The 13,758-nt window shown below is 50.1% G+C and overlaps 1 protein-coding gene across 1 annotated transcript in view; it reads left to right on the forward strand.

Annotated features, from left to right (window-relative positions):
- LOC146194319 (vacuolar protein sorting-associated protein 33A-like) overlaps positions 1 to 13,758 on the forward strand; it is a 149,031-nt gene that overhangs the window by 37,723 nt on the left and 97,550 nt on the right. The window contains exon 7 of the mRNA XM_084597348.1: positions 5,457 to 5,573. Coding sequence (XP_084453474.1) covers positions 5,457 to 5,573 — 117 coding nt within the window. The remainder of the gene's footprint in view (positions 1 to 5,456; positions 5,574 to 13,758) is intronic.

Here is a 13,758-nt window from a genome sequence, read left to right on the forward strand (position 1 = left end):
GGTGCCGATTATTCAGTAATGAGCCTTGGTCTCGCCCGAGAATTGAAGAAAGTTTTGACACATTGGTCCGGCCCGAAAATTTGCACGGCGGGAAGTCACTTGATTGAACTTGCAGGCAAGTGCACAGCGCGGGTCGTCATCCGTGGTTTTGTGTATGTCGGAGAATTTATCGTGCTTCCTGAGTGTTCGAAAGACTTGCTTGGTCTAGACTTCCTGCAGACCAACGGCGCTGTCATTGACCTGAAAGAAGCGCGTTTCCTTTTCGACAAAATGAGTCGTGGCGCGCATTGAAGACAAAGATCCGGGTCTGAATGTTTTGCGTATAGTCGACGATGACGTGAGGGTTCCGGCACGTTCTAGTGTGCTGGTTCTTGTAAAGCATGATTTGTTCCACGATTACGAGGGCATTGCGGATAGGCACCTTCCGCTACTACTCGAGAAGGAATTAGCCGTTGCTCGAAGACTCATACAACTCCAGAACAGTTGCGCTACTGTCCTCTTGACAAATTTTGCTAAGGAGATGCGGCATCTCGCCAAAGACGCGGCTGTTGCCGTCCTTCACGATGTTACTGCCTTACCTCATTTATGCACCGCCGGAGCGAACCCTAAAGAAGAGGCCGCACCTTGTCATGCTCTGAAAACCGTTAAAATTAGCCCCGACTTGAGGCCCGATCAGAGGAATCTTCTCTCGGCTCTTCTGAGCGATTCCGCAGACTGCTTCGCCACAGGCTCTAAGGTCGGTCGTACTCCTGTCGCCAAGCACCGCATCATCACCGATGAGACCACGTTACCGGTATGCCAGCGCCCGTACCGGGTTTCTCCTAAGGAACGTGACGCCATTAAAGCGCAAGTGGATGAAATGCTTGCGGACGACGGGATCTAGCCTTCGACGAGCCCATGGGCGTCGCCAGTGGTCCTTGTCAAAAAGAAAGATGGCACCTTGAGATTCTGTGTTGACTACTGAAAGTTAAATAACATGACCAAAAAGGACGTCTATCCGCTGCCCAGGATTGATGATGCCCTCAACCGACTATGCGACGCCAGGCACTTCTCCTCATTAAACCTCAAAAGCGGATACTGGCAAATCGAGGTGGATCAGAGAGACCGAGAGAAGACTGCATTTGTGACGCCCGACGGCCTATACGAGTTTAAGGTGCTTCCGTTTGGTCTTTGCTCTGCACCGGCCACATTCCAACGTATGATGGACACGGTTTTATAAGGTCTGAAGTGGCAGTCGTGCTTGGTGTACTTAGATGATGTTGTTATTTTCTCGCCTACTTTCGAGCAACACTTGGACCGGTTGCGCATCGTGCTTCAAGCACTCAAAGGCACGCAACTAACGATCAAGCCTGAGAAATGCCACTTTGCTTTCAAGGAACTACGCTTCCTCGGCCATGTTGTCAGTGCACAGGGCGTTCTCCCTGATCCCGAGACGACTACCGCAGTGTCAAATTTTCCACGCCCCACCGACAAAAAGGCACTTCGACGATTTCTAGGTCTTTGTTCATACTACCGACGCTTCGTCCAAGATTTTTCTAAGATAGCTGAACCACTGACAGCACTAACCAGAGAAGACATACCCTTCCTGTGGGGAGACGATCAAGAACAAGCCTTCCAGGAGCTTAGAAGCCGCGTACACAAACCCCCAATACTCGCCCATTTCGATGAAGACGCCGCAACCGACGTACATACTGATGCCAGCAACGTTGGCCTCGGCGCGGTACTCATTCAGTGGCAAGCCGGAGTAGAACGGGTTATCGCCTACGCGAGCCGAACACTCTCACGATCGGAGGCAAACTATTCGACAACGGAGAAGGAGTGCCTTGCGGTAATCTGGGCCATCAGCAAATTTCGACCATATTTGTATGGACGACCCTTCCGTATTGTCAGTGACCATCATTCCTTGTGCTGGCTGGCAAGCCTTAAAGACCCGTCTGGATGCTTAGCTCGGAGTCTCCGTCTTCAAGAGTATCTTGTTACTGTTGTCTTTAAGTCGGGACATAAACACCAAGATGCGGATTGCATGTCGCGCGCGCCATTGTACTCCACTGCAGTGGAAAACGCCGACGATTTTCCCTTTATTGGGGCCATTACCCAATCCCATATGGCTGACCTTCAACTCAAGGACCCGGAGCTGGAGCTGCTCATCGATTATCTGGAAGGACGCGGTGGTAGAGTACCGCTTGTTTTTCATCGTGGCTTGCAGTCATACGCTTTACGAAGTGGAGTTCTCTGCAAGCGCAATTTTGAAAGATCAAGAGAAACATTTCTACTCATAGTACCTACGCACCTACGGCCTGACATCTTGAGCGCTTGTCACGACGAACCGTCCGCCGGCCACTTGGGAGTTAGTCGTACGCTTGCAAGAATTCGGGAGAAATACTATGGGCCGAAATTATTACCTTCAGTACGATCTTACGTTAAAACCTGCCGTGACTGTCAACGCCGAAAGACTCCACCCGTGAAACCAGCTGGATTTCTTCAGCCGATCGCTCCACTGCAAACTCCTTTCCAATCTTTTTGGTCCTTTCCCGAAGTCAACTAATGAAAAGCGTTGGATTGTTGTCGAGACAGACTACTTGACCCGATATGCTGAGACCGCGTCGCTCACAAATGGAACTGCTACCGAAGTAACAGAGTTTTTTTCCACGACACCGTGCTGCGTCATGGCGCTCCGGCTGTTATCATTACCGACCGCGGGGCAGCTTTTACGGCCTGCAATGACACATGCCATTCATAGATGACGAAGATTTGAACGGGCGTTTCGGAGAAGATGACGAAGCGAAACGGTGCTCTGCTTTCGTGCTGCCCTGACTGGTTGTTGGTGTTCTTCAGTGCCAGAGTGCCAGAGCGCCTTCTGTGTAATGTTACGTTACAGTATTAGTATCCTGGAAAAACTTCAATGTAAAGTAGTTCAGTGAGAATTGGTAATCCACCTTTTGTGGTATGATGTGGTACCATCATGCGAGAGCTGCGAGAAACACATTGAACGGCAGTGTAGCAGACTATACTAAAGCGTACCATGCGAAACGGCTTGTCAACGCAGGTAGAAAGGGAAATCTCCCGACGTTTTTTGCCCTCGGGGCGGGAAGAAGTCACAATGATCATGTTCACACAGTATGGGGGAATGTTTCAGCATTTTCACAACCCACTCATAATGCACGCAGATACTGTCATCGTAGCGCAGGCTGTGTTTGACGTAACAGAACGAGACGTGCTCTCAGTGTGCAGATTCACGACATGCTGTTAAATTTATTCTCCAAATAGAATTCGAAAGGAGAGCGCGGATGCACAGAGAGAGGGAGAGAGGGATCTCGAAGGGCAAAGCAGCCAGGGGTTTGTTGATGCTGCAGCGCTAATGTGGAGTTGTCTCCTGTGTCTTATGAGCGGTGCGTATGCGCGGGGCGTCTTGAGTTACCAAGCGTACAATGAAGTCACCGCGCCGCCGGCATGGTGCCATGAGCGTTACTGCCTCCTCGCGTCATCTACAAGCGTGCAGCTATAGGATTTCATCTACGAAGCTCGGCAGAGAGGCACTTATTCACACCCCCTGAACAGGGCATTGTCTCGGCCGGAAAATATGTCGCGGTCATGCCTCATCGCACATAAAGCAAACGCGCACCAAACAAATCGTCATTTGGTTATCACTGGTGGGTTACAGGCTTGGTACAACCTAGGTACTCTTGGTACGCTGCCTAGGTACGCTAGGTACTCTTAATCACGCACATTTCCGTTAGATGCAGGCGTATCTATAAAGAAGCGTTATTTAATAATTTTTTTATTGATACTGTCAGCCGTAAGGCCATTACAGGGTGAATGCAAATGCATGTAATTAAGGAACACACAGCCAAAAGTACAACCTTATACATTTCTAGAATAATCACTTCCAAAAATGACAAAACCGTCCAGCTCTGCAGATACAGGACTTTAGTACAATACTAGTGGACAAATTATTCACTAAATAATTCGGCCTGGAAGCCACCAATATCACAACAAGGGAACAATATGAAAAACTAAATGTGACAGAAATATCTAGTTGTGTATGTGACTGTATAAGCAATTTTCAAATTGAAGCAGATTGTCTGTTTGCAGGAAGGCCTGAGGCAGGGAATTCCATTCTGTTATTGTTCTGGGGAAAAAAGAATATTTAAAACAGTTAACACGGGCATTCATAAGTGTAACCTGATAGCTGTGAGAGCTTAGGTTTTTCGCACAGTCAAGAGTATGCAGTAGAGTGCCACCGAGGAGCGCTATTATCATGCGGAGAAAAAAAGTATACATATGCAAATCAAGGCTAGTGATCGCCAATGGAAAGAAATAGCGATGGGACAGGAGAGCAGACAAAACACATGTGCTGACTAGGAACCATATGAGTTATTGCTTCATGTGAGGCGGCATATAAGGAAAATAGAACAGTGAAAAAAACAAGGGAAAAAAAAGCAATCTCACAACCACACACACGATTGAAAACCCATCAACACCGATCAAGATGCGCGCATTCTTTTGTGGAGCTGCTGATGCACTTGGGACCTAGCTTTTTTATACTATGGGTCTCGGAAATGAGCCTCGTGGTCTTTTGTTGATACCGGACGATGATATTGGTCCGATTGAGATTAGCTTCACAATCTGCACAATGCATGGACAAATTGTTTTTGCGTGACGTGTTCTCTATATCGTTTGCATGTTCTAGTAATCGGTCATTGATGCAACGTCCAGTCTGACCGATGTAAAACCGACCGCATGACTTCGTAATCTTATAAACAACGCATTGTTTATAACAGAGCTTTTAGATCATACCAGTTGCGAAACTCCGCTTCAGAAAGTGACTGAATTTTGTGTGCATTTTTTGGGTGTCTATGAATTTTCACGCCATCTAGAAGTGCTTAATACAATCTTTTTGCTATTGCCATCATTGGCTTTTGAAAATAAAATTTTTCTCTCCTTTTTTCCATCTTGATTAACTATATGGCTGTTATTTTAATGATTTGTGCTGCTGCAAGTCTTCAACTAATTTTATTTTTCATAATGGTTGTGCATTTATCAACAATCAGAAAGTTTGGAATTTGAACGCAGTTGCCTTTGATGGCCGCGGGTGCCGCCATCATTCTTAAACACTCGAATTTTGACCAATGAAAACTGCCGTTTTTTTATACATAGGCCCTATGGGAAGTTTCGCAACTGGTAGTATTGAGGAGCTCTGGTTTATAAGATTCCGACAACATTTTTGGTGAGTAGCCGTTTAATTACCTGACAGCATCTTCATAGCCATGTCATCACCAACAACTGATACAGTAAAGACCCTGACGTAGTACAGATTTTTGTCGGCCCGAGTGACTTTTCTATAGAGAAGTTCTACTGTTAAGTGAAACTTCAGGGCTCGTGTGAACTTGATGGCTCCCTACCCTTCAGGTCCCCGTCATGAGCCACCAGTCCTAAAGCATGTCCCCCTCTCGCAGGAGTGCCACGTGGAGGAAGACACGACCTCCATGCACTACGTAGCCCGTGCCCTCATGACCCTGCAGTCCCTGTACGGAGTCATCCCCAACGTCTACGCCAAGGGCAAGATGGCCAAGGTCAGTGGCAGGGGAACAGAAAGGGCGAGCAGGGCATGAGACAGAGTCTCAGATCAGGCAAACAGTGTGTGGACACTTGTTTGTGGCTGCTCACGGATTTGAGGTATAAACTGTCTGCTTAGTGAACATCGTCAAGCATTATGGTGTCGCAGCATTGGCAGACAAGGACAAAAGGACAAGGAACTCACACAACTGCGCTGAACTTTCAACTTTATTTTGGACGCTTTTGATTCGCGCATTTATAATTGACAGAAGGAACTGGACACATAAGCGCACTCACAAGACAGATATAGCAATCTTAGTAGCAGCATCGCAATCTCTCGCAATTTGAATGGCCGAATCGCAATCTCAGAACGAAAAGGCCGGCCCACAAAAACGAACGCGGCGCGACAGACACTGAAGAGGCTATAAAAACAAGGCATAGAAGCAAGTAAAAACAAAATGCAAGATGATAAGTGAATATTGGCAGTGAAGAGTCAACAATAAACAAAGCAAAAATTATTGGCTCTTCATTACCAATATTCACTTATCATCTTGCATTTTGTTTTTACTTGCTTCTAAGCCTTGTTTTTATAGCCTCTTCAGTGTCTGTTGCGCCGCGTTTGTTTTTGTGGGGTGGCCTTTTCATACTGAGATTGCGATTCAGCCACTGAGATTGCGAGAGATTGCGATGCTGCTACTGAGATTGCGATATCTGTCTAGTGAGTGCGTTTGTGTGTCCAGTTCCTTCTGTCAGTTATATATGCGTGGATCAAAAGTGTCCAAAATACAGTTTAAAGTTCAGTGCAGTTGTGTGTGTTCCTCGCCCTTTTGTTCTTGTCCGGCAGTGCTGCGACACCATAATGCTTGACGACCAGCACCAACTAGCCCAGCAGCATACCCTAGATTAGTGAACAAAGCACTTTGTATGTTCTGCTGTGACCTCAAATAAGAGGCACTCTCAAGAAAAACAGAAGGAAGAAAAGTTGTAAAAGGATGCTTCTTCGCAAGAAAGCTTCTCGCACACCTGAGCTGAGGTATGAGGAAGTGTTTTTCTGATTGCTCTTTCATGCTGGGGCTGCTGTAGAGAAAGAGAGATGTGACCTGACGAAGCAAGATGACACGTCTCTGCTGACGTGAGGCACACTGAGGTACAGTGAAAGCTCGTTAATTCGACCCCCGTTAATTTGGCAAATCGGTTAATTTGACGTGCACGCGAGGTCCCTCCAATTATACTTAGGAGTCTATAGGGCAAAACTCTCGTTAATTCGACCAAATTTTGCCGTGCGTCGGTTAATTCGACGTAGCTCTATAGCCCCGTAGCCCGCGTTAAAATCACCCACAATCAAGAGGGGGTCCCGACCCGCAGCTTTCAGCGCACGGCTGAAAAGGTCCGAGAATGATACATTCGGCAATTTAGGTGGGCAGTAGACATTTAGAATGTGCAGTGGTGGGTCCTGCTTGCGGAGGGGGAGGAGAGTCACCATTACATGGGAATAGCCAAGTTGAAGGTTCAAGTCGACCATATTTGCTGTGTAATCGCATAGACAAGACGAGGGGTCCTGCTGAAACGTCGTATAGTTTGTTAGGGTGGCGCCTCTTCCTGGCTCCTGAAGGGCCACCACGGCGGGCATATGCTCGAAAGTTGAGAGGAAAAGCCGAAGGTCGGCCCGCTTAGTGCGAGACCGTAGCCCTCGGCAATTCCATTGAGCTACAGTGATGGGGGAGGCCAATTTAGATAAGGGGGAACGCTTACACCGAGGTTGTCCCGCCATGTTCAGGTTTTGGGGTTAGAGGAGGGAAGGTAGATGCCCCGGAGCCATCAACCCGGTGCTGAATATCAGCTCCTGGGAGGGGGCAGCTATCTTCCTCATTTTCGTTGTCAATTTCTCGACGCGAAAATTTTGAGGGCCGGCTGGATACGTTTTTGAGAGGAGCGGCCCGGCGAGACGTGCGGGGGAGATTCGCGACATGTTGAGCGATCATGGTAGGAAGGGCCTCCATGACTTTGGCAGTCGAGGCTGGGGGTACCGCCGTGAAGAGAATCGGGGACGCAAGTTGGCGGAGCTTGCGTCTACGTTGGGCCTCACTCTTCACACAGACCCCGTCCACCCAACACGTATAGGTAACTCCGTGACTCGGGATACGTGTCCGGATTTAACCTTTACCCGCAACATTCAGTATGCTGACTGGGTCAACACTGAGGAAACACTCGGTAGCGACCACTGTATACTAAACACTACAATTCGGACCAGACCATTAGCAAAACCCACAACACAGGCTCGACTCCCAGACTGGTCCAAATTTAGGAAAAATTACAACACAGCTACATCTATACTCGAGCAAGGCTACCAGTCATGGTCCGAACAATTGGTTTCTAGCCTTCGCTCTACCGAAACTAAAATTCAGCTTTCCGAGGCGGTATCAGACGTGGATAACCACCTCCTCCACCTCTGGGAAGCGCGACATTGCCTTGTCCGCCGGTGGCGCCGACAAAAGCATAACCGTAAACTTAAGGCTCGAATTTTCGAGCTCACCCAGCAGGCGGCCGAGTATGCGGCCCAGCTCGCAGACGCCAACTGGGTGGATCGTTGCAACACGGCGGCGTGGGAGGTGTCCAGCAGGAACACCTGGCGGCTCTTCCGCGCTCTTATCGACCCAACGCAGACACACACAGAAACTCAGAAACATTTACAACGTGCCATACACAGCTTTCAGGGCAACACAACTCAGCTAGCGCACAAGTTGCGGGACCAATACTTGTGCACTACCCAGGACCCCCGTGGACCGGCGCACTCTTATGCAGGTTCGGAGAACGCTGAGCTGGATCAGCCGTTCCAGCTCCACGATCTGCGGGCGGCCCTGGCGAAAATGAAACGTGGCACAGCCCCGGGTCGGGACAAAATTACAGTCAAATTACTAGCTAACTTACCCGACCCGGCCTACCAATCCTTATTGGATTACATCAATTCAATTTGGCTTGGGGACGCGCCACTCCCCATCGATTGGAGGACTGCTCTGGTCACTTTCATTCCAAAAGCTGGCAAGGCTATCAACACGGACAACCTTCGACCCATCTCTCTAACCTCATGTGTGGGCAAACTAATGGAGACGATGGTGCGTGACAGGTTGTCCGAGTTCATGGAAAATCAACACATCTTCGCAGACTCCATGTTTGGATTTCGCCCGTACAGGTCCGCGCAGGATGTTTTGCTACAACTTAATCGGGACGTTCTTGACCCGGTCGAATGCCCTCACAACGACAGGGTCATACTCGCCTTAGACTTGAAAGGAGCCTTCAACAATGTTACTCATGAGGTAATACTCACTCATCTTTCACAAACCGGTTGCGGACGCAACGCGTTCAGATACATTCGGCAATTTTTGACAGATCGCCCTTCTTACATTAAAATCCAGGACACCGAACATGGCCCGTTCCAACTTGGAACCAGAGGAACACCACAGGGTGCAGTGCTGTCTCCTCTCTTATTCAATCTGGCTATGATGCACCTGCCGGCCCAGTTGGGTGCTGTCGCTGGTGTGCAACATGCGCTGTATGCCGATGACATCACCCTGTGGGCCACGCAAGGTTCTCTTGGAGATATTGAGGCCAACCTGCAGCAAGCGGCAACCATAGTGGACCGTTATGCTCGCCGCTGCGGCCTTCAATGCTCCCCTCAAAAATCTGAATTTGTACACATACGCCCCTCGCCAAAGTGTACGGCCAAAATTGAGCTCTTTTTAGAGACAGGATCAATTCCTGAACGCACAGAAGTCCGGGTACTGGGGCTCTTTATTCATCAACATAGACGGTCGGACACTACCTTGGCGAAACTCCGTAAGGTGGGGGACCAGGTGGGCTGCATGGTCCGCCGGGTTTCTAACAAACGTGGGGGGTTGCGGTGCAAAGACGCCTTGCGGCTGGCGCATGCATTCGTGACCAGTCGAATCTTGTATTCGACTCCTTACCTCCACCTTCGGAAACAAGACGAGGAGGATGCACTCGAAGTCGTCCTGCGCAAAATTTTTAAGAGAGCCCTCGATCTCCCCGTGAACACCTCCAACCAGCGTCTACTGCGCCAGGGCATGGTGAATACGTTCCGGGAAATCCGAGAAGCTCACTTAACCAACCAATACACACGTCTTTCTAAGACACTGTCGGGTCGCCGCCTCCTTGCCTGGCTACACATCCAACATACCACCCTTATGGAAGATCGTGTACGCCTCCCTTTCGAGTGGAGATGCGCCCTCCACGTACGCCCTCTTCCTAAAAACATGACACGTGAAGGCCACAATGGCCGGCGCCTGGCGCGGGCGGAAGCCCTGGGCCGCCATTATGGGTCGAAACCCGGCATTTACTACGTGGACGCCTCCGGCCCCCACCATGGGGGATGGTACACGGCCGCAGTGGTCCACCAGTCTAAAACGGTTAACGGGCTTACATTTCGCGCCCGTGACATAACCCATGCGGAGGAGGTCGCCATTGCGCTGGCAGCTACCCACACTGATTCTAAAACAATTATCTCCGACTCGCGAGGGGCCTGTCGGAACGTCGAGCAAGGCTGGGCGCCATACCTAGCCTACCGACTACTTCAAAATTGCACCTACACCGGGGACCCCGCTTACCGGAAAATAGTATGGGCTCCTGCTCATATGGGTCTCGAGGGGAATGAGGCAGCCGACGCCGCCGCCCGCGCGCTCTCTTTCCGGGCTTCCCATCTCGACCCCATAGATCAGGATCTCGAATTCGAACCCGCGTATTCTTTTAAAGACATTGTTCTTTATTATCAATCTTGTCATAGCCTTTACCCTCGCCCGAGTAAAGGTCTATCTAAGACGGAGGAGCGGCTTCTACTCCGTCTTTATACCAACACTCTGCTGTGCCCGGCAGCACTAAAACATTTTAATCCCTCCTTCACGGGCAGTTGTCCGCACTGTGCGGAGAAGTCTTCGGACATCTACCACATGGTGTGGGCTTGCCCATCCAACCCAGCTATTCCTCCTCACCCCAACCCCACTCGGGAGGACTGGGAGGCGATCCTGCTCGGCTGCTATGACCTGCAGGCCCAAAAGGCCTTAGTCGAGCGCGCCCGGGCAGCGGCCGACGCCACTGGGGTCCCGTACTAGGGACCCCACCCAGTATCTGTAAGGGCTGGATGTTCATAGATCCGGCCGATGCATACATCTACCCCTTTTTGATTCAATAAACGTTTGTCACCACCACCACCGTAGCCCGCCATTTCGCATTTCACTGCGGAAGGGGTAAAAAAAAAAAAAAAAAAAACACGGCCAAGAGTGGCGCTAGTGTGAAGCTGAAAAAAAAAAGGCAGCGTACGCCATCAGCAGAATGACGCGAGGGGAGCGAGGTCAGCTGGAAGTTTGTTCTTTCCTAGCCCTACCTTCGCGCAGTGGAGTCGTCGAGCTTCGCCTTAGCGTCTGTCGTCGCCGCGTGCTTTTTGCATCTACGGTCACGCTTTGCCTACGTGTTTACTGTGCTGCGTGTGTGTATAGAGTGCTGTGCCTGCGCATCTTGACGCTGAGTGCTGCTGCGATGGCGACACCAGCAAAGCGGCCGAAGTATGAAGAAAATGACCTGGCCACAAAAGTGCAAATATTGAAAGCGATCAAGGACGGCGTTTCACGCCAAGACGTGATGAACAAGTATGGAGTGAAGAGGACAACCTTGGCCACGTATGTCAGAAATGAAAAGAGCATCTTGGAGGCGTTCGACAGTGAAAGCTTTAATGCTAAAAGGAAAAGACTGCGAATGGCGGCCCACCCGGAGCTCGAAGAAGCCATACAGTCAAACCCGGTTATAACGAACTGCGTAATTCAACGCGATTTGTTCGCTGTATAAAGTATTTCGCTATAACCGAACCCGTTTATAACGAACTTCAGTACCAAATTCGTTATACACGATGTCCAGAACAGCGCAGCGAAAACGCACTAACTAAAGAAAAACCGTGCCGCTCACCATGAATGTACAAAAGAAATTTATCGGAGATAAATGCTCACTTATTTGCTGTAGGCAGTGATCTTCGCCTGAACACTGCGTTTAACTCCATCAGCGAGAATCGCACTTTCCACACGCGACATCGTTTCCATAAACTCCAGTCCGCTTCCCTGTATTCCGGAGCAGTATCGGCGCAGCAGATCGGTAGCAGCGAGGGCTTCGTGCAACGTCGGGCGAGGACGATCGTCTTCCGGTGGTGGCTCCTCGGTCTCCTCGTTCGCACCAGATGCCAGCATGTCGGCAACAATCTCAGTCCAACGGGCTCGCTGTCACATCTATGTTGTCGTCAACAGTGAGGAAATCCTCCAGGGCAACTTCTTCGGGCACAGCGTCCGGAACATCAGCGAGTTCTTCCCACAGCGTGGCAACATCGCTGTCATCATGCACAGTGCGCGCTTCACTAGCAGCTTCTGTATCCTCTCGACGTAGTCCAGCATGGTGGAAGCAATTGTGGATTGCATCACGTCTTGCCAGGCACGGTTAATCATTTCTATTGCGGCCAGCAAATTAATCTTGAGCTCGTCGTTAACCCGCAATTTCACCAACAGCCGCTCAACGATGCATTTCCTGTAGCCCAGCTTGAAAGCGCGGATGATCCCCTGATCGAGGGGCTGCAAAACCGCTGTTGCGTTCAGTGGCAGGAAACAAAGCTCGATGTTCTTGAGCGTGACGCCGCAGTGGTGCGCAGAACAGTTATCGAGGAGGAGGCAAATCTTGCGCCCGCTCGTTGCAAGTTCCTCGTCCCAGCCACGCAGCCACGCTTCGAACAATGTTCTGGTCATCCAGGCCTTAGAATTTGATTTGTATGTGACTGGGAGTGAAGTGCATCCTCACAGGCACATAGGTGACTTGAACTTGCCTATGACAAGTGGCCACAGCTTTGATGAACCGTCCATGTTTGTCGTGAGAAGAACGGTGACTCGGGCCTTATTCAATTTACCGCCATGGCACTTCTAATTTTTTAACGCCAAGGTTCTGCTTGGCAGCAGTTGCCAAAACAAGGCAGTCTCGTCGGTGCTAAAAATAAGTCGAACCCAGATATATCGAACTCGAAGGGGATCGCGAAATAGTTCGATATATCGATAATTCAATATACAGAAATCGGCTTGTGATGGTACTTACGATGCGAAAAAACGATACCATATTTGTCGCGTAATCAACCCACTCGCATAATGAACCCACCCTCCACTTTTGCAACCAAGAATTTGAAAAAAAAAAAAAAAAAATCCGTAAAGGCAGCTTGCTCACATGCAAGCGATTGGGCAATCTCAGCGACGAGCGGCAGCGATAGTGAAAAATTTCAAACTTGTTGGAACTGCGTCCCTCTCGCCGCTCGAGCCACCGCGGCAGCTTAAAACAAGGTTTCTGTGTCGCCGCGGCAGAAATCAGCGTTTTCGCTAGCATGTCGACGCCGCGCGTCACTCCGTTTCGGTGGTCTCATCCACAGCTCATTTCTTGGCAGCGTGCCAAGATGCTGCGCAGCGATAACGTCCGGGCACGTCTATCTTTTGATAGCTCCTGCGGTGGCGGGGAGCGAACTTGGCAGAGTGCCTGTGATGGCTTGATTGCACAAGCCACGCCGCGCTTGGGGCGGGCGTCATGATCGCAGCAGCCGACCGTGTGCTTTCGTTGATTCATACATGCAGGATAAACGACTCCCACTAGAAAAAAAAAAAAAAACTGCCGCCGCTTAACGTCCGAACAGCACAACGATAAGAAAGGATGACTCTCAAAAAAAAAGAAAAAAGAGCTGCCGCTTCTTAACATCCGCAGGCGCCATAGCCACGTCAGCCGCCCGCAGAGGCGCAGAGGGTTCTTAACACACGCTGGAGAAAGCGTCCGACGTGTCTGTCTGAAAACGGGCTTAGCTGGCTTGGCGCATGTGTAGCGCGTGCTGAAGGAGAGAGATAGCTCGGCAAAAGAATGGGCACACCCACGCACATGGCTTGCAAACGTCATATGTTGGCGCGCGGGAAACGATACTGCAGATGCGTGCGCCTTTGGGGAATGGGCGCGGCGCTGCCCAGACCAGCCTTTGCTTGAACTGTTCCTTCTCATTCCTTCCGCGCATGGCTTGAAAACGTCACGTGGCAAACGGCCAAGTGTGATGCGATCGTCTTTGGGGAAGGCACACTTTCCAGTGCGTGGTGCGGAGTTCGATATATTGAACTGCCGGTGAAATTAGGTTCGATA

The sequence above is a fragment of the Amblyomma maculatum genome, chromosome 3, assembly GCF_055883805.1.
Source record: "Amblyomma maculatum isolate TAMU_Amacu chromosome 3, ASM5588380v1, whole genome shotgun sequence".
Classification (NCBI taxonomy): domain Eukaryota; kingdom Metazoa; phylum Arthropoda; class Arachnida; order Ixodida; family Ixodidae; genus Amblyomma; species Amblyomma maculatum.